Raw genomic sequence first — 16,493 nt, 5'->3', positions numbered from 1 at the left:
AAAACTGCCCTCTCTTGCATGCAGACTTATCTGCTATGACCTCGCTTTAGTCAGCATTCTCTAAGATTTTCAGAGGAAAAAATTCTTTGGAGACAGTGATCTAGACAAATCAAGCTAAAAGAAGAACACAACAAATCTAAGTTCTTCCATCAATAAACTAATAGGAGGCGAAAATAAAATAATAATTCCTCCGTCTAGAACAATGAAGACGAAGGAATAAGAAAATATCTAGATTTCTCAAAAAAAAATTTCCAAGACTTCTTCAAACAGCAGCCTAAGCCCGAAGCTGGTTGATTGTGATGTCTTTTTATGGACCTGATAGCTTGGATCTCATAATATTTAGTCAGCCTTTTGATGAGAATGAGCTTTTTTTTTTTTTGGGATAAGGATCCTCTTTGTGTTAATGATCAATCTAACTAGGCTCAACGACCTCAAAATGTTAGAGCTAAAGAACAACATTTCTTTCCTTTAATTTAAGGATAACATGATTCTACATGAGGGCGCCACGCGTCGCAAGCCCGACTAGCTGGACTAGGCTAGCCTCGCCGCTATCGCAGCCATCCTTCCCACCCTCTCCCTCTCTCTCTCTAAGTCGCTCACTCTCTCACCCTCCTCTCTATCTCGATCTCTATCTTTCTCTCACTCTTGCCGCCACCAGCCTCCCTCCCCGCTGCCTCTCTCTGAAACGCTCTCCTCTCTCTCTCTCTCACTCTCCTCTCTCAGTCTCCTTTCTCCCTGTAACGGATAAACAATACAAGTCCAAGATTTAAGAAAACAAATCAAAGATTCATTAAGTGGTTAGATTGGCTTAACCTATATTTGTTAGATTGGTTTTAACTACATTTGTTGTAAACAACTAATCCTATCTAGAGCTATTATGGATAGTTGTATACTAACCATATTATAACAATCTTGGCTTTATAATACTACGTGCCACAACATGACATTAGTGTAGTTGGATATTTAATAGCTTCATTCCCTTTCATGGTATCAGAGCTGATATAAAGGATTAACCTCTATTTGTGATCTATGGCTTCTGAAACTAGTTCCATCTCTTCTTCTCATCTTCTCACTTTCAATACTATGGTCCAGATGTTTTCTGTTAAGTTAACTTTTACTAACTATCTCCTATGGTGTAGCCAAGATATTCCTTTTCTCACCAGCCAAAAATTACATGGGTATATTGATGGTTCTATTTTTTTTAACCATCTAAGGTGATTGAAAATGATATTTAAGTTGACAACCTAAAATATGCTGAAATGATCAATTTGTTCCCAGTCTTCTTTATTCATTTCTTTCTGAAGAAGCTATGTATGAAGTTCTTGGCCTCACTACAAGTTATAAAGCATGGGCAATACTAGAAGACTCCTCTCACAAGTCCAAAACTCGTGAGATTTGCCTCAAGGATGATCTCCAACTTAAAAAGGCTTCAGGAGTGTTACCGACAAGGTACATTGGTTTCTTAGGAGTCTTGGCCCCGAGTTCTCTGTTTTTTCAACTACCATGCTTTCTCAAGCTGTGATTCTAATTTTTGTGATATTGTACCTAAAGCAAAAGATTATGATATCTTTATTAAATCACTTGAACCTACTGTTGGCTCTATTTCAGCCTTTATTGGTCAATGTGATCAATATAATCATAACCCTAGCAATTCCTCTCCACATAATTGAGGTGGTCATGGCCAACGTAGTGATCGAGGTGGTGGTCGCAATCCAGAGGGTCATTAGTAGTATAATTAAAATCAAGCTTCACTCCCTTCTAATCCTAGCAAGTCACCTTGCCAAATATATGGTCGTCAGAACCACATTGCTCCTTCTTGCTGGCATCACTATGATAAGCCTGATCCAACAACAATTCTTATTGAGGCTTTTATTTCATGTACTACAAATGATTTCACTTCTTTAGATTGGTATACAGATACTGGAGCCAATGTCCACATGACAAATGATTATGCTAATTTGGATACATGCAATATATACTCAAGTGATGATAAAATAATTGTTGGTAATAGTGCATCTCTTCTTATCACATATATTGGTTCTCTTTATCATAATTATTCTCTTCACTTCATTGATATCTTAGTTGTTCCTCAAATAACAAAAAATTTGATACATATCAACAAGCTCACTAAAGACAATCGTTGTAAACTTATTTTTATTGACTCTGGCTTCTTCATTTAGGATCGCCTCACGGGACAGGAGCTGGGCATCCGTAGATGTGCGAAATGGGCTATATGTGCTCGACAAATATTATGCAACCTTTTTAGCCACTCTTCGAGACACTAGTTTATGAGCTTCTTTTGATGTATGGCATGTCCGATTGGGTCATACCTTAAATATTGTTCTTCATAAATTGAATAAAGATGATCTTTTATCTGTCACCTTTATTTTACTATCTCCCGAGATATGTTCAAGCTGCCAAATGGGCAAAATCATTGCTTTCCTTTCTCTTTAAATGACAAACGAAGTATACATTTTCTAGATATTATACATTGTGACATATGGGGTCCCTCACCAGATCAATCAACCTTTGGCATTTGTTACTATGTCATATTCATTGATGATCTACTCGTACATCGTACTTTAAAAAATTTACTAAGATAGATTAGCCCTGCTACTTAAATAGAGTCGTTATCTCTCCTAATCCAACTAAGAAATTGTAGTAGGACTCTAATTAGGGCTGATGATAGGTAGGCTTAGTTATAGGAACTCTCATGCACTTGTGCCTAATTGCAAAGCCCACATGGTTGAGAGGGGCAATTGCCATTTACTCCCTCAAATTTTAACAATCTCCTAATCCTGTGTTCTAAGTTATCACACACCAATTAACCCAAAATTTTAGTCGTTAGATAACATGCTAATAATATATATTGTACATTTAACATGCTCTTTCACATACAACCACTATATACTATACTGCATATGAACAGATAAAATATATAATTAACTATGCATACATCTCTCTAGAAGGATTTTACCCACTCAAGCACAAATCAGACTTTTATTCCACTTTTGTCTAATTTCAGAAACTTGAGAACCAACTATCCACCAAATAAAAAAATTTCAAAGTGATGGTGGTACAAAATTTACTAGTAGTCTCTTCAAAAATCATTTGGCTAATTGTGACATCATTCACAGAATGTCATGTTCATGTACTCCTGCTCAAAATGGAAGAGCAGAACCAAGCATAGACATATAACAGAAACCAGTCTTACCATGCTATTTCACTCTCATTCTCCAATATCCCATTGAGTTGAAGCTTTTAGCACCGCCACATTCATCATCAATCGGCTCCCTACTCTAGTCCTTGCAAGCAAGTCTCCTTACTTATATTTGGCAAAACTCCTTAACACTCTATTTTTCGTACATTTGGTTATTTATGCTTTCCTTACATGCGTGATTACAATACTAACAAATTTTCTTCACATAACCTTTCGTGTGTCTTTCTTGGCCACAACACATTTCATAAAGGCTTTCGTTGCCTTGATCATACATTTTGTCATGTATTTATCTCTCGTCATGTGGTATTTGATGAATCTTTTTTTTTCTTATTCTGAGCATGCACCATCCTCAACTTCAAATGTTGGTGATATTATCATGTTTTTTGAACTTTCTATAGACCTCACTGTCCCCTCTCCATTTTCTCATACCAATAGTTCACATACTTCAATCACCAAATCCTCAATATGTGTTCTAGTGCCACTAAGCAAACTCCTGGACATGTTGGTCATTTATCTCAACTCCAAGGTATTACGTCAAATTATATGCCACTTTCCTATGATGACAATACCACTTTGCCTCAAGCACCTTCAAGTTTCGTGGTGCAACCTTCAAATCTTAAGCCATAACATTCTACTACTACTAGCATGCCACATAATACACATCCAATGGTCACTCATGGAAAGGCTTTTGTGTTCAAACCAAAACCTTTTCATTATTTACAGGGATTTTAGATACTCAATTTTATCATGGCCTTCTCTCTTTACATGAGCTACGTGGATTCAAATCAGCTTCTAAACATCCAAAATGGATTAAAGAAATGGATGAAGAAATTTAAGCTCTTCATCAAAACAATATATGGCAACTTGTTCCAAAGACCATGTTATGACCCAGCCACGAGAGTGAATTCAATCCCATTGAGTTCGATGCCTAGAGGTAGTCAGGGGCATTTATATCTTTTCCCTATCTAGTTATCTATTTACTTTTGAGTTTATTTGCTTATGAGTTGCCTATGTAGCTTAATCATTACTTAGGTGGATTAATTATTGCTTATGTGGATTAGTTGGACTTGAGCCTATTCAATTTGGCTACCTAAGTCAAATTAGGGAGCCACCTATAAATATTGTGATGCGCACTTGAATTGGGCATCTTGGATTATTGGAAACCTTAGTTGTCTATCTTCCTCTCCTTTCTCTTATTCTTCTCTCTTGTTTGACTCCTCCAAGCCTTGGCCGACCTAGGGTCACCATTGCTGCCTATCTCATCAACTGCTCGCACCCCCTTGACCCTATGGAACGACCTACCTTCTTCCCTAAACCTACCTTATACTACCTCCATCCATAGAATCCCCAAAAGGGCCTCTCAAGATCATCTCCTGTTGTTTGCCATCTCCGATCTAAGATCACTGTTTGATCTATATCTCATTATGTCACTAACCGATTTATGAGATATTAGATGCGTTGGAAAGCTTACTTCCAGACTTACAACATATCTAAATTTCATGTCAATCCAATGGCTAGATCCTTCATAAAATCTCTCAAAAGCTCCATCTTGGCTGCTGCCCTGAACTGGTTGTAAGCTGAATTGATTTGCTTTGAAAGAGGATCATAACGGACCTGGTCACAAGAATGTTATTGCATGCAATGAGTTTTTTGAACCAAACTTAAAGCCGATAGTAGTATCGAACGCCACAAGCTTGTCTCATGGCAAAAGGATTTACTCAACTTCAAGGGATTGACTTTAAAGAGACCTTCAATGTTGTTGTTAAGGCTACCACTATTCACATTGTTTTGGCAATTGCTATTACTAATAAATGGTCCACCTGTCAGCTCGATGTCAAGAATGCTTTTCTACATGGACATCTTCAAGAGGAAGTATATATGGACCAACCACCAGGTTTTGTTAATGTTGCATATCCTCATCATGTGTGTCGACTTAGAAAAGCACTATATGGTTTGAAGCAAGCTCCTTGTGCTTGGTTTCATCGATTTAATGCTTTTCTTCTTTGCATTGGATTTACTTCTAGTTGTGCCGACGCTTCCTTGTTTGTCAATCATACTAATGAAGCCATCATTTACCTCCTTGTCTATGTGGATGACATTATTCTAACTAGAAGTTGCATATCACTACTTGCTAAATTAATGGATCGCCTTGGTCGAGGATTTGCAATGAAGGATCTCGGGCCCCTTCATTATTTCCTTGGTCTTGAAGCTCATTCATCTAGTCTTTTTTGATGTCAAACAAAATATGCACTTGACATTTTTAAAACAAACAAAGACGAGAGATTGTCAGCCGGTTAATATTCCTATGGTAGTTAGCCAACATCTCTCAAATGAAGGCAAATTATTTGATAATCCTAAAAGCTACCTGTAACGCCCCCGCCCGGCACGGCACGTGCATGCCCACGCTCCCACACAGCACGCGCGGCGCACAAGACAGGTCGGGCGGGGCCCGTCACGCACAGATACTCTCTTGTGCACCTATAAACATGACATTATCAAATAACACCTACTAACATATCCATGATCACATAATCCATCGTCGAATAAATCGTACTATCAATCAAATAAATCTGTTAACATATGAATATCTAAGTCCACAATAATAAACACTAGACCGCTACATAATCTGGCAGGACCCATACAGACCACAACAAACCATCAAGATACAACTAAACAGCTGATACATGAGTGCTATAAAAATCTGACATATACTATATAACTCATCATCTGATACAATAAGGTACAATATAGCAAACAACGATACAACTCAATGTCTGGTTAAACTATCTTCCATACCGTCTCACATCAATAGCTCACCTCATCATCACTCTAATAAATCTTCTCAAGATATCTCAGGTCGCTATCACGTACCACAAATCTGAGGGGTTAGAAAAGAAATAAAGAGAGTCATGAGCAAAATGCTTAGTGAATAGACCTTACCCCGAATCAGTGAAGCCAAACAGAGAGTAAATCATGTACTGGATAATATGAATCAGAAAGCAGTATGATGTCATGTATGAACATATATATATATGTATCATCAATGACATATATATGAATGAAATCAGTTCTCATGAATGACCATATTATATCCTCAACCGAAATTATATAACATGATGAAATTACCATATAACATCACCGGATATAACAACATATCATGTATAACAATTATGATCCAATGATACTAGTCACAACAATGATGATGCATGATGCATGTCAACTACTAGATAATCATATATGTCAGAGCCAGATATAATTCACATATTTCTCACTATCACAATCATCCGTCTCAACTCTGAATATCATCCACCATGCTGAACTACGGTACCCGGCCCCAAACTCGATACACATCATGTCACAAGCTCAGAACATACCCTGTCATACGCTAAGAGTATCTCTATAGATAAATCATACCCTGCCATACGCTAAGGGTATCTCTGAAGAAAGTAATCATACCCTGCCATACGCTGAGGGTATATCAATGATAGTTGTACTCTTAGCGTATGACAGGGTACAACTATCATTGATATACCCTTAGCGTATGACAGGGTATGATTACTTTCTTCAGAGATACCCTTAGCATATGGCAGGGTATGATTTATCTACAGGGTATGTTATATGGTAATTTCATCATGTTATATAATTTCGATTGAGGATATAATATGGTCATTCATGAGAACTGATTTCATTCATATATATGTCATTGAGGATACATATATATATGTTCATACATGACATCATACTGCTTTCTGATTCATATTATCCAGTACATGATTTACTCTCTGTTTGGCTTCACTGATTCGGGGTAAGGTCTATTCACTGAGCCTTTTGCTCATGACTCTCTTTATTTCTTTTCTAACCCCCTCAGATATGTGGTACGTGATAGCGACTTGAGAAGATATTTTAGAGCGATGATGAGATGAGCTATAGATGCGAGATGGTATAGATGATAGTTTATATAGAAATTGAGTTGTACCAATATTTGATATTTGTACTCTTTTGTATTAGACAATGATTTGTATAATACAGGTCAAATCATAGTGTACCCTTGTATTAGTTATTTTAGTTGTATCTTGATGGTTTGTTGTGGCCTGTGTGGGTCCTGCCAGATTATGTGGCGGTCTAGTGTATATTATTATGGACTTTGATATTCATATGCTAATAGGTTTATTTGGTTAAGAGTATGATTTATTTGGTGATGGATTATCTGATCATGGATATGTTAGCAGGTGTTATTTGATGATGTCATGATTGTATGTGCATAGGAGTGTATCTGTGCGTGACGGGCCCCGCCCGACCTGTCGCGTGCGCCGCGCGTGCCGTGTGGGCGCGTGTGCGTGCACGTGCCCGTGCCGGGCGGGGGGGCGTTACACTACCAATAGATTGTTGGTGCCTTACAATATTTAACTATTACAATGCCGGGTCTTGCACATCCTATTAATATTGTAAGTTAGTTTATGCATTCTCCTAGAGACTCTCATTTTCAGGTTGTCAAACATATTTTACGTTCCATTAAGGGTACTCTCTAGTTTGGTCTTACATTTTCTGTGCAACATTCCTCTACTCTTATTGCTTGATGTGATGTTGATTGGGCAGGTTACCCTGACATTAGAAGATCTACCTCTGGTTATGCAATTTTTCTTGGTGATAATCTCATTTCTTAGAGATCAAAGAAACAGTCCACCTTATCTCGTTCAGTGCTGAATAAGAATATCATTCATTGGCATTCACAACTGTTGAAATCACTTGGATCTCTTAACTACTTTATGAAATGAAAGTTCACTATATGAAGCCTAGTACAATACTATGTGATAATCGTAGTGCTATCTTCATGGCATATAATCCAGTGACCCACACTAGATCTAAGTATATTGCTTTGGACTATCATTTCGTCCGTAAAATTGTAGCAAATGGTGATTTACAAGTGAAGTCCATTCCCTCCAATTATCAAATTGCAGACATCTTCACTAAGAGCCTTTCTCATCCTCTCTTCACCTTTTTTCTCTATCCAAGCTCTCCTCCCTTCTCGTTCTCCTCTCCTCCCCTTCTTTCTTCTTCTTATTCTTTCTTTCCTTCCCTCTTTGTTCTCCTCTCTCAATCTGTTGCTATCTACAGTGTTAGGCCCGAGTCCAGCACTGTAGTAGAGATAGTGCTAGCCCAGCATTGTCATAGAGAGAGTTTCTCTCTTTTTTTCTTTCAAACTATTTGTTTTATTTATATTAAATTTAAATAAATAGTTAATTAGTTTAAGGGTGTATATATTCTCACTAATATATTTATTAGCTAAGCATAAACAAATATAATTAATTGAAATTATAAGTATTTTGGTATTTATAGTTTAATTATCATTATTAAATTAATATATTTAGTTTTATTAAAAATAATCAAATTATATAAGTTTCCATTAATGTTCATGTATAATTATATGCATATATATATATATATATAGCACCTTATTATTATATATATTATTTTCTATAAAATAAAATGCTAAGCTCTGATAATTATTTTTATATTAATGGGTAATGATTAGTATATGTATAATTAGTAATTAGTTAAATAGAAGTAGTAGTTGTAAACTAATTGAATTATAATTAGTATATAATTATATTTTTAATTATATTATTGTATATTTGATCCTTGTATGTTTTATATCAAAGGAGAACAATTATTGTATGCATAATATATAATTAGAAAGTAGAGCCCGTAGTAAATGAATATAATTTATAGTGACAAAATGTTAAAATTATTATAACTATATATTTATAATGTAAACCCAGTTATTTAATAAAGTCTATTAAATCATCATATTTTATATGGACAGATTTTAATTGGATAAATGATTAACTTCATGTTATTTAAATATTTTCATATTTCGAACCTTTTACTTGAGACCCCGTGGACCCTGCTAGCGATAAGTTAACATTTAGTTGGTAACTGTGAGAAATACATGGTTTGTGTTTTCTGAATAAACTATGAGTAGTCTTATTCATGAGACATATCTCTCAAATTAAGATATATTATATACTTATGTATATGTATGTTTTGACCTCTAGTATGATTATATAATCTTATCGAGAGATGATTTCAGTCGAGCATATTTTATCATTCATTTGATTAGACTAATATTGGATATGAATAAGCTGTTGATGTATAGAGACGATTGAAAATAACTATACTGTTATGATTTTATGTCGAGATAATATCTAGTATAAGTATACATGTGATACACTAGCATAAACATAAATGTGATAGATATATGATTGAAGATTGCATCACATCATATATTTTTTTTTGACTTTCGTACCATCTAAATTCCTTATATGCATCGTGGTCTAATATGATGACGTTATTCAAAGTCAATATTGATGACTGAGATGTTGAGAAATGTATATGATTATATTATCATCTGATATACCTATTTATTGAATAGTCATTATGCATCATATATGATTGTATTTGATATTATATTATGGTCATTGTCAACATACATCATATGTAGCATATTTGTGAGAGTTATGATGATGGTATAATATGGAGATTTATTTATACATTATCGAGAATTATATACTTGATTAGTTATGATTTGATATTTTACCATATATTTATACATTATTGATCATACATTCATATACTCATTCATGATGTTTTCTTCTGATTCATATTATCTAGTATATGATTTACTCTTTATTTGGCATCACTCATTTGGGGTAAAGTCTATTCACTAAGTCTTTAGCTCATGGCTCTCTTTATTTTTTTTTAACTCTCTTCAGATATGTGGTATGTGATAGCGATTTTAGATATCTTGAGAAGATATTTAGAGCAACAATAAGATGAGCTAGCTATAGATGCGAGATGGTATAGATGATAGTTTACATAGAAATTGAGTTGTGTCGTTATTAGTTATATTTATACTTTATTATATTAGATGATGATTTGTATAATATAAGTCGAATTATAATGTATTCATGTATTTGTTATTTTAGTTATATCTTAGTGGTTTATCGTAGCCTGTGTGGGCCTTACTAGATTATAACATGCTAGATTATGTAGTTGTCTAGTATAATTGTTGTAGATTTATAGATAAATATATTAATAGGTTTAACTTGATGATGTCATGATTTACTTTGTAATGGATTATGTGAGTACAGAGGTGTATCTGTGCGTGGCGGCTCCGCTTGTCCTAGATTATAATATGCTAAATTATGTAGCACATGTGGCGCGTGCACGTGCCGTTGCTGGACAGGGGACGTTATAGATAATATCTTGGTTCCTAATCTCAACACGATTTTCCACCTCTTTGAATTTATTCCAAGCCTCAAACTCAACTTTCTAAAATCGGTCATAATTTTCATACAATCCTAATCTTCATCGATGGCTACCATGCTGGGGTACCCTAAAAGCTCATTTCTAATTAAGTACTTGGGAGGATTGAACCCCGGTGATCAATAAGCTAGATTGGCTCTTTGGAAACTAGACTCTTTGAATAAGCGGCAGTCATACTCTTCTTAGCTCTGCTCTTTTAGCCATTCCTTCATATTTCTTATCAATATTTTGGATCTCATATGACATATTTTACAAGGTTGATAGCATCCAAAGATCCTTCTTATGATAGGGTAGACAACACACACCTTAGATTTTCACTGTCTTGTAACTCTGAAGACTGGTTGCAAACTAAGGATCAGCATAGTTTATGAGTTATCAAACTCCACAATCAAAACTTAGCTTTACTTAGTAAACGGTGGTGGAAGCTTCTCAGCTTTCCGCCGTCATATTGAAAGAACTTAAGTCCTTCACTCCTACTCTTTGATTGGGTCAGCAGTACTCAAATACACAATCTTGTATTTATATTCTAAAATAAATTAGACATATAAAAAAAAAATTATGGGTCGTCAAAATCTCTATTTTTTGTGCCTAACTTTTGTCACATGAGATTATTTGCAGGTTTAATTATCGTGTAGCCTTGCGTTCTTGTTGGTCGAGTTAGGCTCAATCTAACTTTAGGGTTATAATTAATTAGTAGTCACAAGAAATTATCATGCTTTTTCCACTTCATTTTTAGGATATTATTCTTTACATATATATATATATATATTATTTTTTCTATATAATTATTTTTAATCAAATGAATCTATATACTTAATAATCTGTAGGACTAACTTCCAGAAGTACTCAAGTGAGCTCAATTCCCTCCCTTTCTTATCTTTTATAGACCAAAATTTTCTCTCTCCGCTAGTTTTCTTCATAAAAACAATGGCAACGGTGTATTACATTCTCCCCCTGCAAGTGAATAAAGTATATTTTCTCCTAATATCAATCTTTCATGCTCCAAAAGACACAATCAATCGTATTATACTGGGCCTGAAAATGATTAGGCTGTTACGATAAAATATCAGGAATTGCCCTGTCAAATTTGCTCCCAAAACAGTACTAACTTATGGATAACATAAATCTAAAATTGCCAACCCTTTATTCTCAATAATAATAATAATAATAATAATAATAATAATAATAATAATAATAATTCACATGCAAATAGAACGTTATAGGGATTATAAACAGGAAGCAGTTTAGGGTTCTCACTTCTCGTTATCCCAACATACAAATCCTCAAAGTAATCCAATTAAGTGAGGTTGTTCTGAACTGCACCAATAACCTTCTACCTTATACAAAGTACAAAGTCTCCAATTGAGATACCACTTATTTGCTATTATAATCAAAGTGCCTTTGTCACAAGTAAGTGTATTTCTCTGCAGAAAAGAAAAAAAAAAAAGAAAGAAAGTTCTTTATAGTAGTATCATGTAGTAATGTTAATATAAATAGAGAAGAAAGAAATAAGGTAAAGATGACTTTCTAAAGAAAAAGAATCCAAATTGGAAGACAAAATTTGAGATACTGCCAGAAGATGAAGAAAACCAAGATAAGCAAAGTATTCATTGTCAAAGAGGGGAAATATTTATCTGCTGAACTTGGCAAATAAGTAGAATGTGGAAACTTATGGAATGTCTGTGGAAGCATATCAAAAGAAAATTGGATATTTTAAATAGCTATTGATATGCTATTATAGAAGTCATGTTAGGTACTTTCAGCTAAAAAGTCTTTTTTAGGCGTAGAAGCAATGGCTGCATATAAATGCAATTTCAAGAAGAATGAAATCCTCTTAGAAGCAAAACATCATCAAAAGAAAAGGAATTATCTTTTTTTATTGTTATAGTGCAACTCCACTTCCAAAACTTTGCATGCCTTCAAGTTCATTTATAACATTTAGAACAAGCAAGCATACAGGAAATCATATAATGATTATAGCAAGTATAACTGCAAAAATAAGATACATTCATCATTGCCTCCTTATAATTTCAATCTTGAACTGACACCCAAGTAAGGGTAGACCTACCAGAATATTCAGTTGCACCAAAGTTTCGAACTTCCATTGTGTTAGTCAAGAATGACATATAATCAAATGAGTGATGTTCTACCTTCTAAGTTGTGCAAATTACAAAAGAAACAAAAACATTGACAACCTAGATTTGGACACCAGATAGCATGAAGAAAGAAAGGGTAACTGCCTTGTTTATCTTCCTCACCTTCAACAAGAATGGGAACCTAAATAAAATTATGACCTCTTCCTCAAAATTTTGACATGCCGCAAAGCTCCACCAAATGTGGATGGCAATTAGTAGAACAAAGGCTCTACATACACTCTCCATGTGACCTCCTTTACATTTCTTGTTCTTGTTATGTTCCACAGGCAATCTTTTTCAAATGTGGAAATCTTGTGTTTGCCTAATACATGGCAGACAACATAAGGAGTGGTTAGTCCACCATTATCTATCACAAGAACAGGGATGAGAAGGACAGGTAGCAGTAACATGTTTCAGGTTTGAAGGTTTGGCATTTTATAGACTATAACAATGTTCAAGACATTTAATTAAACATTTAAAATGTTCATAACGAGAGGGTTTATATTAACAGTGCACAAAGTGAGGCAAGTCTTTTTGATAGTGACTCATGAACCAAAAAACCAAGAACTGGAAACAAAAAGTGTTTGTATCTAATCTGTCTTAAAAGGTCCTAAGAAGAACAGGGAAGAAAGTAGTCAGAACTAGAAAAGATAACATAGATCAGCAAAACAGCACATGATGAGAAGGAATATAGCCCAACACCCAAGTGTGAAAAACGTGTGTTGAGGGATTGTCCATCCTTTCATCTCAAACATTAGGAAGATATGTCATCCAAATCTATTGTTTTTCAACGTAAATTTAGTTCACCGATCCTCAGTTTCTGATATTGATTCAGAGTAAGAGATTAATGTGGCAGAGCTGTGGAATGGGAGGGAGTGGTGTTTGAAGTTTTGAAGAAATATTGGATGACAGTTTCTGGAAGGAGGATAGAATTGCTGAAGTTTTTGCAAGATACTGAGACTGCCAGAGACAACAGGTTGGATGAGGCAAAGTGGCAATCTGATTCCAAAAGGAATCCACAATGTTAGTTCCTTCTATATATTTTCAAATACTGGGGTTAAATGCCAAGGTCTTAAGGTGAGTACCTAACAACAAAAGCTTTATCATGGATAATTTGATCTAGGTAAAACATTGTGTTTTCTGTGGCAAGCCTGAGACTATTCATCACTTGTTCTTAAAATGTCTAGTTGCAAAACAGAATTTGGTATTGGTGCTCTTCTTCAAATTTCATGGTAAACCTAGGAGATAATGGATATTTGTTTGTCCGCATGTCTTTTGGGTTGTATGGAATTAAAGAAATAGGCATACTTCTGTAACAATAGAGGGAAAATCAAGGAAGGTTTGATCCAGCCGTCAGGGTATCCAATCATTTCCATTATCTTGGTTATCATGGAAAAGTCAACAGGGTGAGGATGCTGTTACAAATGCCAAGATGGTTTCTCCAGGACAGCTATTTAGGAGGATTTACTAACTGTGGAGGAGGAAGCTGTGGGCCATTAGTGGAGATGGCTTTTCTCCTTTCTGGTGTTTTGTTTGTTGACTTCTAAGTTCTAATGTATCGTAATGGAAGCTGGTTTATGTTTCATAAACAAAAGTCTAATTTTGTACTGGCAGAAAGATATAAATTTCAGATGCCTTCTTTGGTAAACTAAGTCCAGTGTCTCTGTTCTTGGTTTCTATTAGCAGATACATACCTAACTGTCAAAAAGAAAACCAACCACAGTTTGAGAAGAAATCTTAGAAACTTACTAGGTGAAACTTCCTACATAATGAAAAAACTTTAAATCAAATTCAGGACACCATAGGTTTCTGTCCAATATATTTCCATTCTAACTGTTCAATGCTAAGTTTTATCTAGCATATGTGAACCACTCAGTTGCATTTTATGAAGTGAAACTCTAGTTTGCTATAGACAAAAGTGGTCCTTTCCTCTTCAAAAGACATGCTTCATTCTATCTTGCATCTTATCTTGGAACTTCCTTCCACCACATTATCTGCATTACTTTTATAGTTAAGATGTTTGCAATAGCTGTTTTATCCTTTTGAAATGCATATTAATGCGACAAAGATTATTAGATTTTTCTCTGCATTCCTAGAATCAGAGATTTATAAGATAAAAATTTTTAGTATCACTTCATTGTTAAAAATAACTAAATATGTTACAATTATGAGACTAACTCATAAAAATTGTCAAATAAAATACAAGAAATGATGTGTATGCTACACATGAAATTCAGAAGAGATGAAATTATTCTAACAAATTTTAGCAAATCACAAATGAATCTAATAACAACACATAGAATTGATATTTTCACATCCAGTAGGTCCAAAATTATCAATCCTCGAAGTCTACAATGAATAAATTTTCACATTATCAAAAGGTGTCTATTCTAATATCAGGCGGATCATTTTTCACCATTATAATAACATCAACCACAACACTCACCAAGATCCAAAGATCCAAAATTTATAGGTCCAACCATCGGCAATAACATTAAATCGACAAGAAACACAATTTTTCCTAGCTTTCCAATAACGTCAGATCATAAAGGGTAACAACTTCTTTATCAAAAAGTAAAAGGAAAGTGAAACCTAGCGATAAGCCAGAAAGGTCTCCATTTTAATATCAAATGGGCCAACCTTAAACCAACATAGACCACAACACAATCGGCAAGATCAGAACTTCACAGGTACAACATCCAAAACTACACCACAACAAGTAAATCGAACAAATCTCCATCCAAAGACATCAGATCCCGACTCCCAAACCACCAAATTGCAATTCGCTTCATGAATTGAAAAGAAAAGCGAACCTTAGCGGGGCAACAAATCAGATCAATTCACTTGGCGACCATTCGCTGGATGAATTCCTCGTATCTTATGGTCCCGTCGGGCGAGACATCAACCTCCCGGATCCATTCGTCGAACTCAGCGGGATCGAGCTTCTCGCCGATGGAGGTTAGGACGTGGCGGAGGTCGGCGACGGCGACGACGCCGGTGGCGTCCTTGTCGAGGACGCGGAACGCGTCGCGCAAGGGGCGGTCGAAGGGCTCGGGGCGGAGGTGGGCGCGCATGAGCTCGAGAAAGCGGGGAAAGTCGAAGGGGGCGGTCAGGTTCTCCGTGGCCGCGATCTCCTTCAGCTGCGCCTGGGTCGGGTTACCGCCCAGGGAGCGCATCAGGATTCCGAGCTCCGAAGGGGCGATCCGGCCGTCGCCGTCGGTGTCGAAGAGGGAGAAAGCCTCGCGCATCGACGCGATCTGATCGTCGGTCAGATCCTTCCCCATTCTCTCTCTCTCCCTATTCTTTCTCTTTCGGGCAATTTCTTTTTGTACAAAACCCACAAGCATAAGCATACGTGGAAAGTGGAAACGTGAATAGGTTCGAAACGGGTCGGATTTTAGTAGACTCTTCTCTTCATCCATTTTCCGTGACAGAGGTGTACTGCCTTTTATTTGCTTATCATTTCTATTAAAAGAAAAAACTTTATTTTCTTATTACTACTTCTTCTGGGGCATGTACCTGATGACTATATTATACTTATCTTATTGCTACTCACCTAGGATTAACTTGATTGTCAAAATATATACCCGATTTGTTTGACTTTCTCTGGTACATTTTTAAAAGTCAAACTTGATATGATATGATATACCATTGCATGTATTTTTCTTAGCCATAAACTTCATGTGTCAGAATTATTAAATTGCTGAAATCTATAGATGAAATTTGGTCTGGGATTTGATTTGATTACTGTGTATCAAATTGATTTCATATTTTACACAGTTGTTTTTTTCGCTTTGGCCCAAATGGTTCTT

The 16,493-nt window shown here is 35.5% G+C and overlaps 1 protein-coding gene across 1 annotated transcript; it reads right to left on the bottom strand.

Moving 5' to 3' along the window:
• Positions 1-15,175: 15,175 nt before the first annotated feature.
• On the bottom strand, positions 15,176-16,006 carry LOC140770812 (probable calcium-binding protein CML7). Its single transcript, XM_073112093.1, has one exon. The coding sequence runs from the start codon at positions 15,963-15,965 to the stop codon at positions 15,522-15,524; it is 444 nt and encodes a 147-aa protein (XP_072968194.1). The 5' UTR covers positions 15,966-16,006; the 3' UTR covers positions 15,176-15,521.
• Between the last annotated feature and the right edge of the window lie 487 nt (positions 16,007-16,493).

The sequence above is a fragment of the Typha angustifolia genome, chromosome 2 (genome assembly GCF_048772165.1).
Source record: "Typha angustifolia cultivar Huaian chromosome 2, ASM4877216v1, whole genome shotgun sequence".
NCBI lineage: Eukaryota > Viridiplantae > Streptophyta > Magnoliopsida > Poales > Typhaceae > Typha > Typha angustifolia.
This window is presented reverse-complemented; position numbering and strand designations above follow the sequence as displayed.

Bases quoted from the DNA above. Each gene is read 5' to 3' on its own strand.
- LOC140770812 (XM_073112093.1), bottom strand. From the start codon at position 15,965: ATGGGGAAGGATCTGACCGACGATCAGATCGCGTCGATGCGCGAGGCT.